This window comes from Sitophilus oryzae, unplaced genomic scaffold, assembly GCF_002938485.1.
Source record: "Sitophilus oryzae breed Bouriz unplaced genomic scaffold, Soryzae_2.0 scaffold_815_pilon_pilon, whole genome shotgun sequence".
Classification (NCBI taxonomy): domain Eukaryota; kingdom Metazoa; phylum Arthropoda; class Insecta; order Coleoptera; family Curculionidae; genus Sitophilus; species Sitophilus oryzae.
The window spans coordinates 2270368-2288800 of NW_022147434.1; the positions used below are offsets into that span (position 1 = coordinate 2270368).

At 32.4% G+C, this 18433-nt stretch overlaps 2 protein-coding genes across 2 annotated transcripts; one reads left to right on the forward strand and one right to left on the reverse strand.

Moving 5' to 3' along the window:
• Positions 1–826: 826 nt before the first annotated feature.
• LOC115889488 (transmembrane protein 43 homolog) lies at positions 827–10453 on the reverse strand. The gene is made up of 6 exons (XM_030909493.1): positions 10042–10453; positions 9735–9958; positions 9555–9656; positions 9314–9485; positions 5228–5516; positions 827–1175 (listed from the first exon to the last, which is right to left on the reverse strand). The coding sequence occupies exons 1-6, from the start codon at positions 10138–10140 to the stop codon at positions 1009–1011; spliced, it is 1053 nt and encodes a 350-aa protein (XP_030765353.1). The 5' UTR covers positions 10141–10453; the 3' UTR covers positions 827–1008.
• On the forward strand, positions 10211–17639 carry LOC115889487 (beta-galactoside alpha-2,6-sialyltransferase 1). The gene is made up of 4 exons (XM_030909492.1): positions 10211–10305; positions 13275–13992; positions 15281–15655; positions 17372–17639. Exons 2-4 carry the CDS (start codon positions 13305–13307, stop codon positions 17611–17613), a joined length of 1305 nt encoding a protein of 434 aa, XP_030765352.1. The 5' UTR covers positions 10211–10305; positions 13275–13304; the 3' UTR covers positions 17614–17639.
• Positions 17640–18433: the final 794 nt, after the last annotated feature.

Consider the following 18433-nt stretch of genomic DNA (forward strand, 5'->3'; position numbering starts at 1 on the left):
ACACCACGGATATCATCACCGTCGGTGAAAATTGCTTGAAATCTTAATCGTCGGTTCGTGAAAACCGACAATGTGTGCGCCGTTACTTTTTAATCGGGGCACATTGGTGCACGTATACATGTTGCATTTATTATTTTTTGTTCTCATTTGTATGGTTGATTCCATAGGTTTGTAACTTCTTCAAAAAAAAATATTTTAACCAACATGGACTTACGGTAGGTATTTAAATAAAGATTTTTTAATACAGTTTATAGATGTTGTCTGTAGGTCCTTGCCTGGTTATGGAAAATTAAGACTGATGATTACAAAAATCGCGAGAAAAAAAGTTCATGAAATTCTACTTAAAAAAATGAAGGAGGTGGGTGTGGAAGCTTCTCTACAAAGTGTAAAAAACAAAATAGACGTTTTTGGTAGCAATTTCCGTAAGGAATTAAAGAAGATGAGAGATTCTGGTATCTTTTAAATAACCAATCTTCAGCCAACTTTTTTCTATTTTTCTTCTTTTTTAGTTTTAGTGTTGTTATCGCTGCCGCCACTGCAAGTAATTCGACGCGTTTCATGTTGTTACCGTTTTACACTGACGTAGTGTGTGCCCAAATGCAGTTTTAATTGTCTAGTCCAGCAGTGTTAATCGACGATCAACACTGCTAAAATTTTCAGTTTTATACAGTTTTTTTCACAATATCTGACAATATTTTGAAGTTACTTGTCAGTCCTGCTATGCGTTCCAGTTTTACCAACTTATTTCTTTGTAAAATAAAATAAACTATTTTGAAATTAAAATGACAGACACATCTATCACTGTCAAGGATCTTCTCGTTGGACAGACTATAAAACTTTTTAATCATATAGTATTATGCTAATAGATAACTGGACTCTTAAGAGTTAAAAGGCAATAGATAATAACATCAACATAAAAAACATAACAAAAATTAAAGCTACAAATATCACACAATAACAGGACTCATAACACAAGATTTTTAAAAAACAAATCAATTTTCTTGTACATTATAAATACGGTATTACAGCAGTAAATAATAGACCTGCTGCAACTATAGGCCGATACAGCATCCACGCCATAGCAATGATAAACAAGGATATTGAACCAGCAACAAAAAAGTTCTTAAAATCTACTCCTCCAGAAATTGTATTTCTGAGATATGGGATTTTATCAACTGAAAACAAAATTAATAATCAATGACCCTTTGGCTAAAATAACCCCTTAAGATCGAAAAACGACGTCAAAGACGGCTGGGGAATGATAAACGACAATTTTGGCGAGATCAAGCCCTAGAAGTCATTTACTTAGCCAAAATATATCTAAAAGACTATATACGGCCTTCCTATACAGGGTGAGTCTTAAATAAGTGCAAATATTTTTAGAGCTGATATATTTCGGCACTAGGAACACGTCTATGAGGTTTTTTTCGCAAAAAAAAGATGTTGAAAATCGAGCATTTTCTTTTAAATTTCCCTGTATATTTTTTGAAAACTTTTTAGTACTGCCGTTCACCGCAAATTTTCCCACGGTATAATTTCTTAATCTCTGATATTACCAGAGAAGAACAATCGTAGAGAAACGACAAAAACCGTCGGTGCTATTGAAGTGAGGGGGACCAAGTTTTGTGACCTGGCGTACGAGAGAGATCGCATGTTTATAGCTACACTGAGAGATATTCAATGAGGGCAAAAGAAATGAGAAAAGCTATACACTGAAAAAACATGTGTTCAGTAAAAATAATATTATAAATATTTAGGAATCATATTGAATAGTAAGTATCCTTTAAGATTTAACGGAGATTATTAAGATTTAACGGATTTAAATTTAATTTTATAATTATTTTTTATTAAACGCTAACAACCTGCATCTATTTTAAGTTTTAATAATATTTAGTTCTGAAAACTAGTTCTTTCTTTAAGTACTATTATAAGGTAAGGATAAAATATAGATTAATTAATTCAAAAAGATTAATTATGTACACAAATAAAAAAAATAGTAAGATTTCAGGACTTTATCATTAACAATGGCAATGCTGGCCGTATTCCGAAAACACGTTGAGATGACAGTTAGCAGGTTTACCTCCTACTCCAAATTTTTAGGCGGGATTCGTTTTGTCGCTTCTCTACGATTGATCTTCTCTGATATTACCCACAGATAACAGAAATAATTTAGATTGGCGACTCTCGCCCTCCCGACAAAAAATGTTTTGCAGCGACGCTCGTGTAGCGTGCGGGTACTAAGCTTCATTTGGCGCTATATTCAAATCGGAATAATTTTACTATTTTAATCTTCAAATACATATCTTGAATAATTCATAACTATAAAGCAAGTTGCAACTATTGTTCTGATTACTGTTTCATCAAATATAAATAGTTTGCAACTTGCTTTATTGTTTTGAATTATTCAAGATAAGACAAAATATATGTTAATAAAAAAACAAGTTACTTTTATATTATTTTATTAGAATTAAATAAAAATATAATCAGTAAACTCTGTTAACAAAATTTTTTTTTAAGTACCTAAAACCGTATGATCGAAAATAAAATGGCGTCCAGTTGGCTGGGAAATGAACATCGATGACATTTCCCATATAAATTTACATATAAAATGACAGCGATCTTCATTCCATAGCCATCGCTGACGCCGTTTTTTCTCGTTCATACGGTATAAAATAACAGAGTATAGAATATTTATTAAAACAAAATAATGGAAAAACTACACTTTAGTAGATTCTTACCTCAGAGTCTTTTGGTAGGCAATGTGTTTTCACATCTTTGCTAGTATTTCTACAGCCAGGAACACCACAACAGAATACCATTTTGAACAAATATATTGGAAATTTATGCTAAGAAAATACGGAATCACACCACTACAGTAACGAAACGAAGAGCACGGAGAGCAAGACACAAATAACAACAGACCGCGTGCGACGCGAAAATTGTGTCCGATCGACAGTTTTGGGAGTGGGGCTGACCGGCTGACGTCTGCAAGCGACCACAGCACAATCTGTGGTGCGTCCAGGTACTAAAAATAAAAACCTGTCAAATCGCAGGAATGCCCGCCCCATGATATTACCATAGTTACGGCTTTATTCTATGGTTACGGCACTAAAAGGGATGTAATTACAGAAAAAATCCGGTGGCTCTCAGAATTAAAAAAAAAATGAATTTTGTTTTTAAATTTTCAAACTTAAATAACTCGGTTATTTTGGACTTATCTGAAAAATGGTAAAGAGAAAATATATTTCTTTTATCGACTTATTTAAGTTCATCCTTGTTTAGGAGATGGAAGTAATATACTTGTGCCGAAATGCTATTTTCCTATTGGTCGAATGCTGCCGAGATGCGTATCGTCGTATTGAATGATTTTTGTTCCTATAATATGCGCACTATACATTTTTAGTTTTCACTTAGACAGGTGTCATACAGTATGTCCTCGAATTGTCTTTAAAAGAGGAAAAACTTTTTTATTATTGGCATTTTGAGAAAAATGCATTTTTCATAAACATTTCTGCTTGTTCTAAAATGGTTAATTCCGTTTATACTTTTCCAAATTTCCATACCGTTTTAGAGAAAATTAAGAAAAACATGAATATATTGTTGAATTTTTTTGTTGTTTAGTTATCTGAAAATGTGATACTTTAACAACAGCAAAAAATATCGCGTTAATCGAAATTAATCATAACCATCTGCCAAATAATGAAATCGAAATTATATTACCATTGAAAGGCCTTTTGATTTTTAGAACTTATTCAACCATATTTTCATGTTTTTCATTCTCTCTAAAACGATACGAACATTTGGAGAACTATAAACGGGATTAACCATTTTAGAACAAGCAAAAATTTTTATGAAGAATGCATTTTTCTCAAAATGTCAATAATAAAAAAGTTGTTCCTCTTGTAAAGACAATTCGGGGACATACTGTATGTTAATATCATCTTTTATTTTAAACCGGGACCAGGACATGGTGAGTATTGATCATAAATACGCAATTATTCTATAAAAACACAGCAAAAAATGTGTTCAATAAAAAATGAGTATCAAACAATATAAACATTAGAAAATAAATAAATCGAAGATATACAGGGTTGTTCACCACATACGACACGGAGTATTGTAGGTAAACGATTAGATTTTTATAAATTGTAAGTTTTGGGTTTGTTGAAGGACTATTAGAGCTAGAATTTAAAAATAATTTTTACAAGATACAGAGTGTCCCAAATAAGGAACATCCTGTGTATTATTCAATTTTTAGATTCTACGATTGAAATAAAGGTAAATTTGATTAAGGTTTATTACACTTAAACCTTACCGTTATTGAAATATTTTCAATTTTGTGAAATTGCAGTAAAACATTTTAAACTTCGTTTCTCCAAGGGTATCAAAGTTTTTAATACTAAATATTCACTGAAGATTATTTATTGATCAGATATTGTGTTGCAATAATAAAAATTATACTAGCTTATACAGAGTGTCCAAAAATTTATAATAAATAATTATTAGCTTTAAACGGCAATAACTTGATTAATTTAAATGGAACACCCTGTATATTTTATGTGAATTAGATGCACAATTTAATTTTCTAGCAAATTGTATTTATAAGTATATACTGCTATATTCTTAAACCTAATTGATTTCAGAATATTTAACAAAAAGTTAAATATCTAAAAAACTTTTGTTAAATATTAATTAAATTATTTGTACGCCTTTAACCTGAACATCAAATAAAATAAAACATATGATTTGGAACAGTCCAATCAAAGTGGCCACAGCTCGAGCAAGTGCAAAGAACTTCCTACAACCCTAGGATAGACTTATGTGGGAAATGCATTGAAATTCTATATTCATCCTTCAATCTTCTATTGAAGATTGCCCCAATATTTTGGGGCAAGAACTTAAGTGGTACTCGCGGTATATGGTTTCTCTCTATATAGTTTAATGGTGTTTACAGGTAGTTGGCCTTAAGCTTTTACTTTACTTTTGTATTGAGTAAAAATTATTTTTAAATGGTGTAGTTTAAAATTCGAGAAAAAAAAACCAATTTTTTTGGAAATAATTTGTGGGTCTGGAAACGTTCTATTCTTTTTAATCTTTCTATAATTAGTATTAATTTTTGACAAGTTTTATACAAGTCTAGAGATTGATCTCGTCAAAATTTTCATTGATTGTCATTCCTCAGCCGTCTTTGACGCCGTTTTTTTTCTACTATAGAGTATAAACTTACATAATATTTTCAGAAGTTTGGCCAAACAAATGGTGGCAAAATATACAAAACAGGAACCGAAAAATCGCAGTTTCCAGGTTTCAATTTTTGCGTCGAAAAATTCCGCTTTCAACATATCATCTGGATTTAAATTTCCATATCTGACTAGTGCAATTTCTTTTCCTTTAGTTGTTACATAAGGTACTAGACTTTCGTCTTCTTGTTTAGCTATAATTGTTACAGGTTCTCCAGCTTGGCCAGCATAGTAAAACTGAACCCTTATATCACCAACTTCGGGATTCCATACATCCTAAAACAATTTCTATATGTATTAAAAAATTAAATAACTTCTATAGTAAATGCGAAACCACGATAGAGTGTAGAGACTTTCAAATCAGCAATTGCAGAATACCGTATTTTTCATACTATGACATGGCACCTTTTGATATAGAAAAATAGACTCAAATTTTTATGTACGTAGGTATGTAAAATTACTAAGGTCCGACCGAGATCTCGGTCTCAGTTACTGTCATTCTCGGCTAAAAATTAAGCCGAGATCTCGGTCTCGTTCCCGGCATAAAAAGTAGGGCTGCACCGAGTACCGAGTAGTTCAGTGCTCGGTCAGAATTTTAACCGAGTAATATGCACTCGATGCTCGGCATTACTCGGCCGGGTAGGCCGAGTAAAGTATAGTAATAGAAACAATACATTTATGCATGTCTAAAACAGAAAGAAATGAGACTCATAGTGGCAAATAATAAAATAAACAAAAAGTTATTCATTCATAACTTTAATTAATGTATTTTAGCAAAGTAATAATAATAGACAGTTAAAGCAAGGCACAATACGTGTACGTATCTCTCGACACGTAACGCAGAAACTTACGTTACGTCTGCCGTTGCGTTGTCGTGTAAACAAGAGTTAAAGCAAGTATTTTGACGTACGTAACGCAAATGGTACATTTGTAATTCTAAATTATTTTGTGAAACAATTTATTTAATTTTAAAATTGAAAATGGATATCTATGATTCTCCATTGATTCCACATTAAATTTACAAAAGTAATATCGAAAACTGAAGAAAATTATAAATGGAAATTATTTTATTACAGAAAGTAGTCCTTACAACTTAAAATGCTCTTCGTAATAAAAAAATATTGGAAAACAGACACAGCTTTATGATTATTTATTAGATTCCATCTTTTAGAATCCTCATATTATGGTTTTGCCTATAAGAACTAGCATTTAATTAAATAGATTCCAAAATGAGTTTACTATGATGCTTAATATTTTCATACTAATTTATTGTAATAAAATAGGCCCAGTTCTGTGACACTGGCCCCAAAATTTATGAAATGACTTAATTACTAGCCAGTTGTGGAAACGAGTTGTTTGTGAATTTGTACGTTCGGCATCATTCGGGTGAAAATCGAAACTCCTTCGGCTGGATACGTTTGCGTTTTGTACGTACGTAAAGGCACGTAAAGATACGTATCACGTATCCGTAAACGCAAGTGAATTTCACACTGCGCAAGCGTACATGTCAAACGATACGTTCACGTCTACGTCTTCGGCCGTGCTTTAACTGTCTAATAAGTATAAGTAAGTTGCAGGCGTACAACAGGAACGTACAACCAAGTTGCAGGCGTAATACATCAGGAACTCTGTGTACAAATGGGGCTCCTTACTGCAAAAGTCCCATACTACAAATACCAGCCTCAGACGGTACTAGAAAACGAATCGTGAAAGATCCTATGGGACCTAGCTATAACAACAGGTGAGTCACAATCGACCAGACATCTTAGTTTTTGATAAGAAGCAAAGAAAGGCGCAAGTAATAGATATACAAATTCCAGCAGACGAAAATGTAGGAAAATCAAGAATGGAGAAAGTCCTGAAATACCAAGAACTCGCGGATGAGATAAAGAGAATGTATCAGTTGGAAAAGGTGGAAATATATCCTATAATAATATCATATAATGGGTTAGTAGATAAGTACTTACCCCGCAATCTTAGGCTCTTGACCTAAAGCCAAAAAAAAATTAAATAAAATTTATATTTATATTATGTATAAAATATAATATTATTATGTTATGGTGTATAGTATAATTAGTATATATTGATAAAGGTCGCATAACCTGTTAAGAGTATTAAAAACCCGACAATTCCACTACTCGGCAGCCGAGTACTAGGTACTCGGCCATTACCTTTAGCCGAGTACTAGGTACTCGGCCATTACCTTTAGCCGAGTACTCGGTACTCGGTCAAGTTAAAAAACAGGGCTCGTTGCAGCCCTAATAAAAAGGCCGAGATTATCGGCCACGGCGGAGACTGCTCACGATCATCAAATTAGCTTATTTTTGAGCGTATCGCTCCACCTATCGATGATGATGAATGAATCTAATACTCATCCAAAGTCGAAAAAAAAAGGAATGGATAATGGGGATTTCCCAAACGGCAGAAGAGTTGCCTTTGTATTTCTATGCGTAAACAATGAACGAAATGTTAGATGTTAGCGACTTATTAATGAACATTTTATAAAGTTAACAGAATTGTGCTTTTATATAAATTACTCGTATATCCTACGAATAAGTAAAATTTTTGTGTGTAATTATTCACCTCCATACAGAGTTCTGAAACGAGCAGTTTATACATTTCTAGTCTGCACCACCAAGCGTCTCTAGCAAACAACTATATAGAAAGAATATGATGAAGCACAATGGATGCAATGCTGAAAAATTACTATTTTAGCCAATAACATAGACTAAAAAGGTAATTTTATTATATGGTAATCAATAAAACCGTTTCTGAATGAAAATAACGTTTTTATTACATTATTATCAGATGTTTTTTTTATATAAAAAACTATTGAATAAATATTGCATCGTCTCGTTCTCGGCCGAGAATTTCTTTTTTTCTCGGTCTCGGTCTCGGCTGCGACTAAAAATCCAGGTTCCGTCGGATCTTAAAAATTACTTAATATTTATGCATGTATGGAGGTAATAGCATATTTTTTATAAATGTTACATGTATTTAAAGAAAGTTCACACACATATACAGGGTGTTCCTTAATGACATGCTAATACCGTATGATCGAAAAAAAATGGCGTCCAGTTGGCTGGGAAATGAACATCGATGACATTTCCCATATAAATTTACATATAAAATGACAGCGATCTTCATTCCATAGCCATCGCTGACACCGTTTTTTCTCGATCATACGGTATTTAAGGTGGTGATGATTCCTGGACCTCTTTTAAGAAAAAAAACTTCATATGAATTTGTGTCCTGAATCCTGAACATCTTTTAACTTTTGAGATACAGGGTGGTAAATTTTTCTTAATTTTTTTTTTCATAATAACTCCGATGTTATTATAGGTATCTTTATGAAACTTGGTACACGTTTTCTATGCATCAAAGTGCCTATTTTGATGTACAAACGATTTTATTTATTTCGACCAGTGGCGTTCATACGGGTTTTGCATTGAATATTTTTGAAGAAAAAAAATGGTACGCCAGTGACTTCTCTTGGAATAAAAATTATTTTCAAAATCTCCATTTATTTTTAAATAATTTTCATCTCATGATCTTTCTTTCTCGGACGCATATTTTTTGCTTAAGAAAATAATAAAGTAAAAAATAAGTCATTTTACTTCAGGGTGAAATTGCTAAAAATCTGATGCAGTGACTGTTGTGTGGAAATCTTTTCTGCATGGGCTGGATTGAAATTATCAGCTATAATTTAAAAGTTAAGATGTTTAAGACATACATTCATATGAAGTTTTTTTCTTAAAATAGGTTCAAGAATCACTCCCCTAAATATTAGCATGTCATTAAGGAGCACCCTGTATAGCTTATTTAATATAAAATTGTTTCAATATAAGTAGTGTTTTCAAAGAAGGTAACTCATAATAAATAAATTTAGTGACCAAAAATGTTTCCAAATGCAACTATTTGTTATACAAACATTGAACATTGATGATGTCTTCAACTTTGGCATATATCATATACCTAGCCATTTTTAAAATATGGAGTAATTTTTATAAAATAAGTAGGACTAATGAATAAAATCTGAACATCTTAAGATGAATAACTTAAGTATTGCTTACCCTACAGTGATAGTAAATTCCTAAATGCAGCTTAATATCATTTCTATCGGGCCTTTCATCACTGGTAACTTCAGTAAAATCTGAAAATTTACCTTTTACTTCTCTACTTAATAATAAAGGCCCAACTCTAACATAAGGTGAAATATATGTTACACTCTCCAGTGGCATCTTTCTAAAATAATGTAAAATTTGATAAATAAATATATAATATTATATAGTATATTTTAATATTTTGGCTTACGTTGGATTTTCATGCCCATGTCTTATGTAGAAACTACTACTGTCAACAAGTTTGTCTCTCCATTCCGTAACATAATAATAATTTGATTGATCATCTCCAGAACTGAAAGTAGGATAATAATTAATTTACTTTTATATTAGTTATATTTGTATATAGGCATGCAAACTTAAAATAAGGAACCTTTTATCTTCTATCCACTGATACATTTGAACTCTTCTTCTAAGTTTAACTGCTTGTACTGAAATTCCATAGTCTGGTTCTGTTAATGGTTCGTTTACAACTAAATCCCCTGTGATATAAACAACCCTTCCATTGTATGTTGGGTCTAGTCTATCGTGAGGGTTTAATGTTATCGCATTATTATATGTCTCTTCCAAAGAAAGATGATGATGAATAGCCCTTCCCTAAAAGATAAAGATGTTAAATTATCGGTAGTACATATCTACAGCAGAAAACATTAATAAACAATATCTGTATCAATAAATACCTCATTCCACACTAGGAGATAAACACCTCCGCAGAACACTAAAAAACCTACGATGGATGTTAGCCAACTTTTTTGAAATTCCTCTGATAATGTTGCCATTCCTAAAATTCAATTTTAAATAAACTTTAACTGTAACTTTTATACCCTTGTTCGTTTTCTACGCAGGCTCGGGGGTTTGTTTGATTGTTAAGGGTTGTACTATTATGAAAACTTAATTATAATATGGCTACGATAACAAGGTGAAATATAAATTCCAACCTCAGTGTAAGTATCTACTTAAAACGGTTTTAAGTATACATTTTTAGATATCATTAGAAACATCTTAGAAACATTTAAAAAACATATTTAAAATATCGTAGGTTAGACCTAACCTAACAATCTTTGACAGATTTTTTATTAGGTGTGTTTATGGTTCCGTCGATCTGTATGTTTGATGTGTCTAAAGTTCCTCCAAAAAATTGATAAAATTAGGGATGAGTTTATAAAAAAATAACAATATCTATAATCTATAAGAGTTTTTTACGTCTTAAGACATATTTTTAGAGGTTTTTCCTTCATCAACTTCTGGATTTAAAACCATTTCTGCTAGGGTAACTACTCAACGGCTAACAGACAATAATATGATTTTTCAATAACAATAACATTATACATAAATCAAATCAAAAGCAAAGGCTTTGGCAAAGGCATTGGTTTGGTATTACCCATGGTTTTAACGTAAAAGTTACGAAAAATTGTTAGTGTTTTCTTCAAAAGTCTCCAGATATCTCCAAAAAAATAAAGCTATTGAGATGAACCAAAAAATAAACTATTGAGAAAAGATGCACCTAGATGATAAAATTATTTTCAAAGTCCTTGCTTTTTTAACATATTCCACAGGGTGGTCAAAACTTTCACCAAAATAACATTTTGTGTTCCCTCTTATAATTGACAGATGAGAACATTTTTAATTTAGAAAGAGATACTAAAAAGTAGAATAATTTAGCTACAAATTGCTTAAAAGATCATCAAAATCGGTCCACTAAAACACAATATACAGGGTGGCGCACCTCATTCGCCTCGGTAAAAATATAAATGGGTATATGTGGAAAGGCAATGTGCATAATTTAAAATTATTTTGAAATGTACAGGGTGTGTCCTAACTAAGATCCATACCAAAGTTATATTTTTTTCTTACGGGACATAAAATAAGGCATTTATTATAAGGGTTGAATATGTCTAAAAGCTTTGGTTTTTGTGATATTTAAAGATATTTAAATATGCATGCTACAATAAAAAAGTTTGTCAACACATTGTACATTACTTTTCAGAATTAATTCTAGTGCTGAATTTCAAGCCAGAGAAATAAACTTTATAAAAAAATTTGATTGTTTCCTTAAATGTATACAGGGGTATCAAAAATTGCTGGTCTATTTTAAATATTTATTTTACATACAAACTTCGTTATTTCAAATACAACGCCCTCTATTTTTTTTTAAATATGTTGCGGACCCGTGTGGGCTCGACCTAACCTAACTATATGTCCCGCCCTCAGATGACCTTAACATCGCATTAAAGAATAGACACCGTAATGATTCATTCGTTCGAGAAGAATCGAGACCCACTAGAATGGACTAGTACATACGAGAACATTCGAAACCCTTCTCTACGCACCTAACGATCTATGGACTATTCTAGAGTTCTTTATCCAAGAAAAATAAAGCAGTATATCTGCTGACGGAAGGAATGGATATGTTACTAGTGATTTTATTTTGTGAGGACAATTGCTAGGGGGTTGGCTTGAAGGGTTTAAGCGTTCCTTTGAAAAACTACTTTTCCTATTTCACAGAGCTGATAGTGTGGTATATGAAAAACCTATTAGCCAGAAACCTGTCGTTGGAAGTGAAGAAAATGAATTTGCCTTAATTGGTTCCTTTGTAGAAAATCCAATATGTAATTATTTTTATTTACCATGAATTACAAGTCATTGTAATATAAATCATAGAACTACTTCTTTATTTTTCTTGATAAAATAATAAATACTTACTTATTAAACTATGGTAGGTAAATTAAATAAAAGTAAACTTACAGTTGAGGGTTGGAACCTTTGGTGTTAAACAGCAAAATAAAAACACTAAATCACCACAATACACCAAAACACTTTTACTTACCCGATTACACTGGACAAAATTAAAAATGAGCTTATAATCTAAATTAATTTAATTTAATAATTTTAAATTTTCTAAATTGGGTTTTTATAATCATCTGCTGATGATGCTATCATAGTTAGCGAAACGCGCGTCCAGTGATAAAGTAAAAAATACTTACTTATTAAACCATTTGGTAAATTTAAAAAATAAACTGTTATAAATTTAGACAGTAGAAGGTGCCTGGTTTAAATGTCTTGGTGCAATTCCCTGGCCACTACAGCCAGAGACAAGACAATGAGTGAGATGCTTCTTGGACCGAGCCAAAGTGCTAGAGGAGATTCTGCCAGCACCTGACAAGGAGCTTCCCCACCAACGACAAGGTCTTGCATCTCCTAGGGGAAGAACCGTAATATAGTTTGAAAGAGCATTTAAATCTGCTTCGACTTACTTTAAAAAATACATAGTGTTGTATTTGAATTAACGAAGTTTTATGTATAATATATATTTAAAATAGACCAGCAATTTTTGATACCCCTGTATACATTTAAGGAAGCAATACATTTTTTTAGTAAAGTTTATTTCTCTGGCTTCAAAGTCAGCACAATAATTAACTTTGAAAAGTAATGTACAGGGTGTTCACAATTGTTTTTATTGCAGCATGCATATTTAAATATCTTTATAAATATCTCGAAAACCAAAGCACTTAAACATATTAAACCCTTATAATAAATGCCTTATTTTATACCCGAGGATCAAAAAATGAAATTAAATACCGGGTGTTCTATAAGAAAAAATATAACTTTGGTATGGATCTTAGTTCTGACACACCCTGTACATTTGAAAATAATTTTAAATTATGCGCATTGTTTCTCTACATATGTATACCTATAAAAAAATTGTTTCTACATCTTTCCGTATTCGTATAATCAACCGAGGCGAATGAGGTGCACCACCCTCTGTATAAATCTTTAAAATACATAAAAAATTTAAGGTGTCCGTTTTTTTGCCGGTGAGTGTATCTTGATTAAAACATATTTTGTGGAGATTTTAAAAATTAAATGGCCGATATTTACATGCAGACCAGTGTAATTTTTGATTTTTTTGCAGAGCATTAGAACCTCCTGATTAGAATACAAGATGCGCTGTCTAACCATATCCATCACCATCTTTTTAAATCTAGTCGTTTTTGGAATATGCAGCTACATGTACTTGCTCTGGTCTCAATACTGGATCTACTCGGGTAAACAAAGCGAATCCACGACATCCACGTACGACCAACAAATATATTTGTACAACCGAGGATACTTACCGGACGACACGAAAAATAAATCGAACTTAGTCAAGACCCGTTCCAAACACGAAATTAGAGAAAACATTGTTTACATTAATAATAGCCGGCCTAGGTTTCCTAGCTCTGGCCAGAAGAACATAGAGCTCGACGCGAAACAGTTTTCCTGCTTGAAAAACGATTCTCGACTAGAGTGCGAGAATAAGACGAGACTTATTAAGGAAAAAATATTGCGCGAACTGGGAAATGTATTTTTCGAGCAAAGCCACGTTTTGAAATACGGCGCTAGAAACAATACTTACAACGTTCATTACGTTGGGCCCAAAGAGAACTATAGAGATAAAAGACCGCAGCAAGTTTTGTGTGAATTGATGAACACCAAACTGGAAACCCTGAAGCGGGGGGATATAGATTCATCCGAAACGATAAAAAGTTCCATGCCAAAAAGAGGGTTCTTCGAAAATAAGTATTTCAACAGTTGCGTGGTGGTGGCAAGTTCGGGTGCCTTGGAGGGATCCAATTTGGGAACTTTTATCGGTAAGTATTTTTTTTTGTTTCTAAGTCTCCAATATTTCGCATATACAGGGTGGCGCCTCTCATATGCCGCGGAAGCTCCAAGGAGAACGGTAATTTATATCGAAATGAAATTTTGGCAGCATATGTAGGTTAACTGAAAGCATTTTATAAATTTTGGGTGTCCCCAAAAAAGTTACACATCAAAGTTGTGTTTTTTCTAATGGAACACCCTATATATTAATTGATTTTCGGATTCTAGGAAAGAAATAAAGGTGAGTTTTATTAAAGAAGCATATACCTAAAATCTAAGGGTTGTGACATATTTCACATTTTGCGAAAATAAATAGTAGATTTTAAATTTCGTTAACAGCTAACTAAATTTTAGTTGACCTATTGTATAGCCTGATATTTAATTACAGTAACCATTGTATCTTAAACCAAATTGAAATTTGACCCGAAAAGTTATACAGGGTGAGACAAAATTAATATGGAACATTAGCCACATTTAAAGGCAAGTTACTCTATAATTTTAAATGGAACACCCAGTATATTATTCCGGTGTTCAATGGGGACTATCTTCAAAATATTATTGGTGGCCTACTCCTCAGACAAAGATTTTCCTAGATATTTTAATTCTTATGATTTTGCGTCAGTAGACCTTTATTATTTGAAAAAATCCAGGTGACATTCAGCCAGCAACCCAAGTACTTAAATCTTTAAATATTTCCTCGCCGCTCCACTATAATCTCAGCCTAACTCCTCCTAACTTCTGTATTTGTTAGGAAGGGGTCGCTCAGTGATCCACGATGTGACACTCTAGACTTGTTACTATGGAGGCTTTTACACACTGTAAGAAATTCGTTGGGTATTTCGAACTTTTGCACTTAGGTGCATTTCTGTTTACAGAGTCGAAGGCTTTTGTTAGGTCGATGAATGCAGCATAAAGTTTTCTCCGCTGCTTCTTTACTTTTTCCTGTTGTTGGCGGACGGAGAATATGGAATCAACGGTATCGCGGTTGGTGCGAAAGCCCGTTTGCGATTATGGAAGGATTTTTTCTATATGTGGGTGCAGGCGGTTTGGCATAATTTTTGCAAGAACTTTTCCTCCGATAAACAGTAGTGAAATTCCTCGGTAGTTTCCACAATCTGACGCACTTGTTCCTAAATATCTTCACTATATTCGCGTTGCGAAAGTCCTGAGATACCTCTCCGCTCCTCATAAATGACAAACTCGGTAAAACACACGAAAATGGGACACCCTGTACAGCGATGCAACACATGGTATATTTATAATTATATTTTTTTATAGATTCTCACGATATAGTTCTTCGATTTAACCATGCTCCGATCAAGGGTTTCGAACAGGATGTCGGTAAAAAAACCTCGATAAGAGTTCTGAATTCGCAAGTAGCAACTAAAGCGCAGTATAATTTTCTGAAATCGGCGATTTTCAAGAACGTGACGATAGTGATATGGGATCCGGCCAATTATTCGGCCACTTTAGAGGAATGGATGCGACATTCGGAATTTAATTTCTTTCCCAATTTCATACAGTACCGGAAACAGGAAGAACGGCCTAGGATTTTCATGGTTAATCCTCTGACGATATGGGATTTGTGGGATTTCATGCAGAGGAATTTTCCGAAAAGGCTGAGAAAAAATCCACCGTCGTCTGGATTTTTAGGTAAGGAAGAAACAGCCGTATCTTTCGATTTGATTTCCGTTTATACAGGATGACTCAATGAAGAGTAAAGTTCATTGTTTCGAAGTCAAAGGTCCGGCAATAGTGCGTCGGGCATCTGTAGCTCCTAGAATAAACAACATGAGAATTTTGTTTAAGTGTAAACATAAAGTATATACAAGGATGTCTTTCAGGAAAATATTTTAACTTCTATAGGGTGGCTCAAAAAAGTGTGAGTGGATCGGGATGATTTTTTTTAATGGAACACCCTGTATATTATTGCATTTTTGGCTTCCTTTCAGATCACTTTACATAATCCTAAGATATGAATAAACATATTTCGATAGTTTTAGAGATATTAATAAATAATTAAAAAAAATTATATTTTTCAACCTTCATTAAAAAAATACAAATACAAGAACTGTCGTGAAATCAAAACTATATTAGGTATTTACTTTAGATGGTCTGTACTTAACTTTTCTATAAATATTGTAATCTTAAATCATACAGGATGTTTCTACGCCTAACTTTCTAAAATATAAAATAATTTTTCTTTTTTTATAAGTTTTATTTTTTTATTAGATAGAGAATTAAAAAATGAACATTTTTTGTATTTAAAGTATTTCAAAATTTTTAATGGTTTCGCAGATACACGCAGTATTATTTCATATGGCTCTCTCAACAGTAAAATACGAGAGAAAAATTATTGGGTGGCTTTGATAAAAATTTACTATGGAAAATTCCATATGAAATATAAAACCGCGAATATCTGCGAAACCGTTAAAAATTTTGAAATACTGTAAATACGAAAAAATGTTCATTTTTTAATTCTCCATCTATTGAAAAAATAATATACAGGGTGTTCCATTTAAAAAAAAAACGAAGAAAAATTATTTTATATTTTAGAAAGTTTCGCGTAAAATGTTGAACATCCTGTGTGATATACAATTACCATATTTGTAGCAAAGTAAGTACAGGCCTAAAGTATCTAAAGTAAATATCTAATATAGTTTTTATTTTAGGACAGTTCTTGTATTTTTAATATTTTTTTTTAAGAAAAGGTGAAAAATATATATTTTTTATTTATTTATTAATATCTCTGAAACTATCGAAATGTATTTACTCATATCTTAAGATTATGTAAAGTGATCTGAAAAGAAGGCAAAAATGCAATAATATACAGAGTGTTCCATAAAAAAAAAATATTCCCTATCCACTCCACGGTACCCAACATATCCATGGTTGGCAACAAGGCATTTAAAAATCGCGCCTTTACTTACGGAACTAAAAGTTTAATTTGTATAGAATATAGGTATTCGTACACAAAATAAAGTTTCTTATTTGCAACACACTGTATTGTATCTATAAAATTATTTGGCCCATTTTAACACATGCCTTGATTAGCTACCTCGTCATATTGAAAACTGATATCAAAAAGTAATAACAATTGAAATAATTGAAAATTGTTGGTCACAATGCATGTGGTGATATCAAAATGCTCATATAAAAAAAATGCTCAGGAGACATGGTTCTAACTGAAGAATAATGTTTTTGGAAAATTTTCTATCAGGAAAATCACTCTTCTACAACCTGATTATTATTATCACCCCGAAACTAGTTCTGATACATAATTTTAGTTTGTAAATTAATAATTTATTTTATTATTTTTTTTTCCAAATAAATTCGCACTGACCTTACTAGGATTTAATCTTATTTCAGGTTTGCGTTTGCTGTTACCCCACTGTAATTTCGTCGACGTGGTTGAGTACATACCGTCCGCAAGAGTCACCAAAAGATGCCACTACTATGATCCTGACAACAATCCAGCGTGCACGTTTGGAGTATGGCATCCATTGGCAGCTGAAAAATTACTGACATATCATTTGAACTCAGCTTCCGACTTCGATGTTTTTCAAAAAGGATTTGCCAGAATTAAGGGCTTTAAACATTTAAAGTGTTAATTTATAGATATATTATGTGAATTAAATATATACATCTATTTAAATTGATTTTTTATTAAAATTGATATACTTATATACAGTTTGCTAAAAAATGTCAAGAAAATAGGGGGAAAAAATAGGAAAATAAAAAAAATATGACAAATTAAATTTGACGAAAAGTGCAGTCATTTGGTCCTAAAATAGGGGGTTACCTGGAAAGTTTTTTATTTTCAAGATGGCGGCCCAAGCGGCAAAGATACGAGGTCGCAAAGTTGATATTCGGATAGAGCATATCGAAATCTATAAAAATACAAATTTTCAAAACACCCGGAAAACTTTCGACTATGTGTGTAGTTACATTATTATTGTTTCAAATTTTTAAACACGCTTTACAGTAATGCGGAAAACTCTTCGAAGCAGGTCAAGGTCGCGTTTCGTCGCCCAACTTTGTCGCATTTCGGTTCATTTCCAGTTATCTTGACCTACTTCGGTTTGTCTCGACCTACTTTCAATTCTTAAAAGCGCCTGAAAGCTAGTCATGAAATTGCGGAGAAGGGCGTGGGGCATTTTTTAGGCGTTTCCTGTTGCCTCGTTTCCGAAACGGGGTGGTATCTGTACCCGAGGCCAAGGACTTTTTTTCATAAATCTCAGTAAAATAAGTAAACCTAGACTTTTCTGAAATAGCTGTTGTTGAAATTTCGTTAATTATATCCCGTTTTATGTTGATGTATATCCACAAAATTAATATTTGGAACACTCGTTTATAATATGTATAGTAGATATTTAAGAACAAAACGCTTGTTTTTTTTTGTTTTTTTAATCGTGTTATAAAACGTTTTTT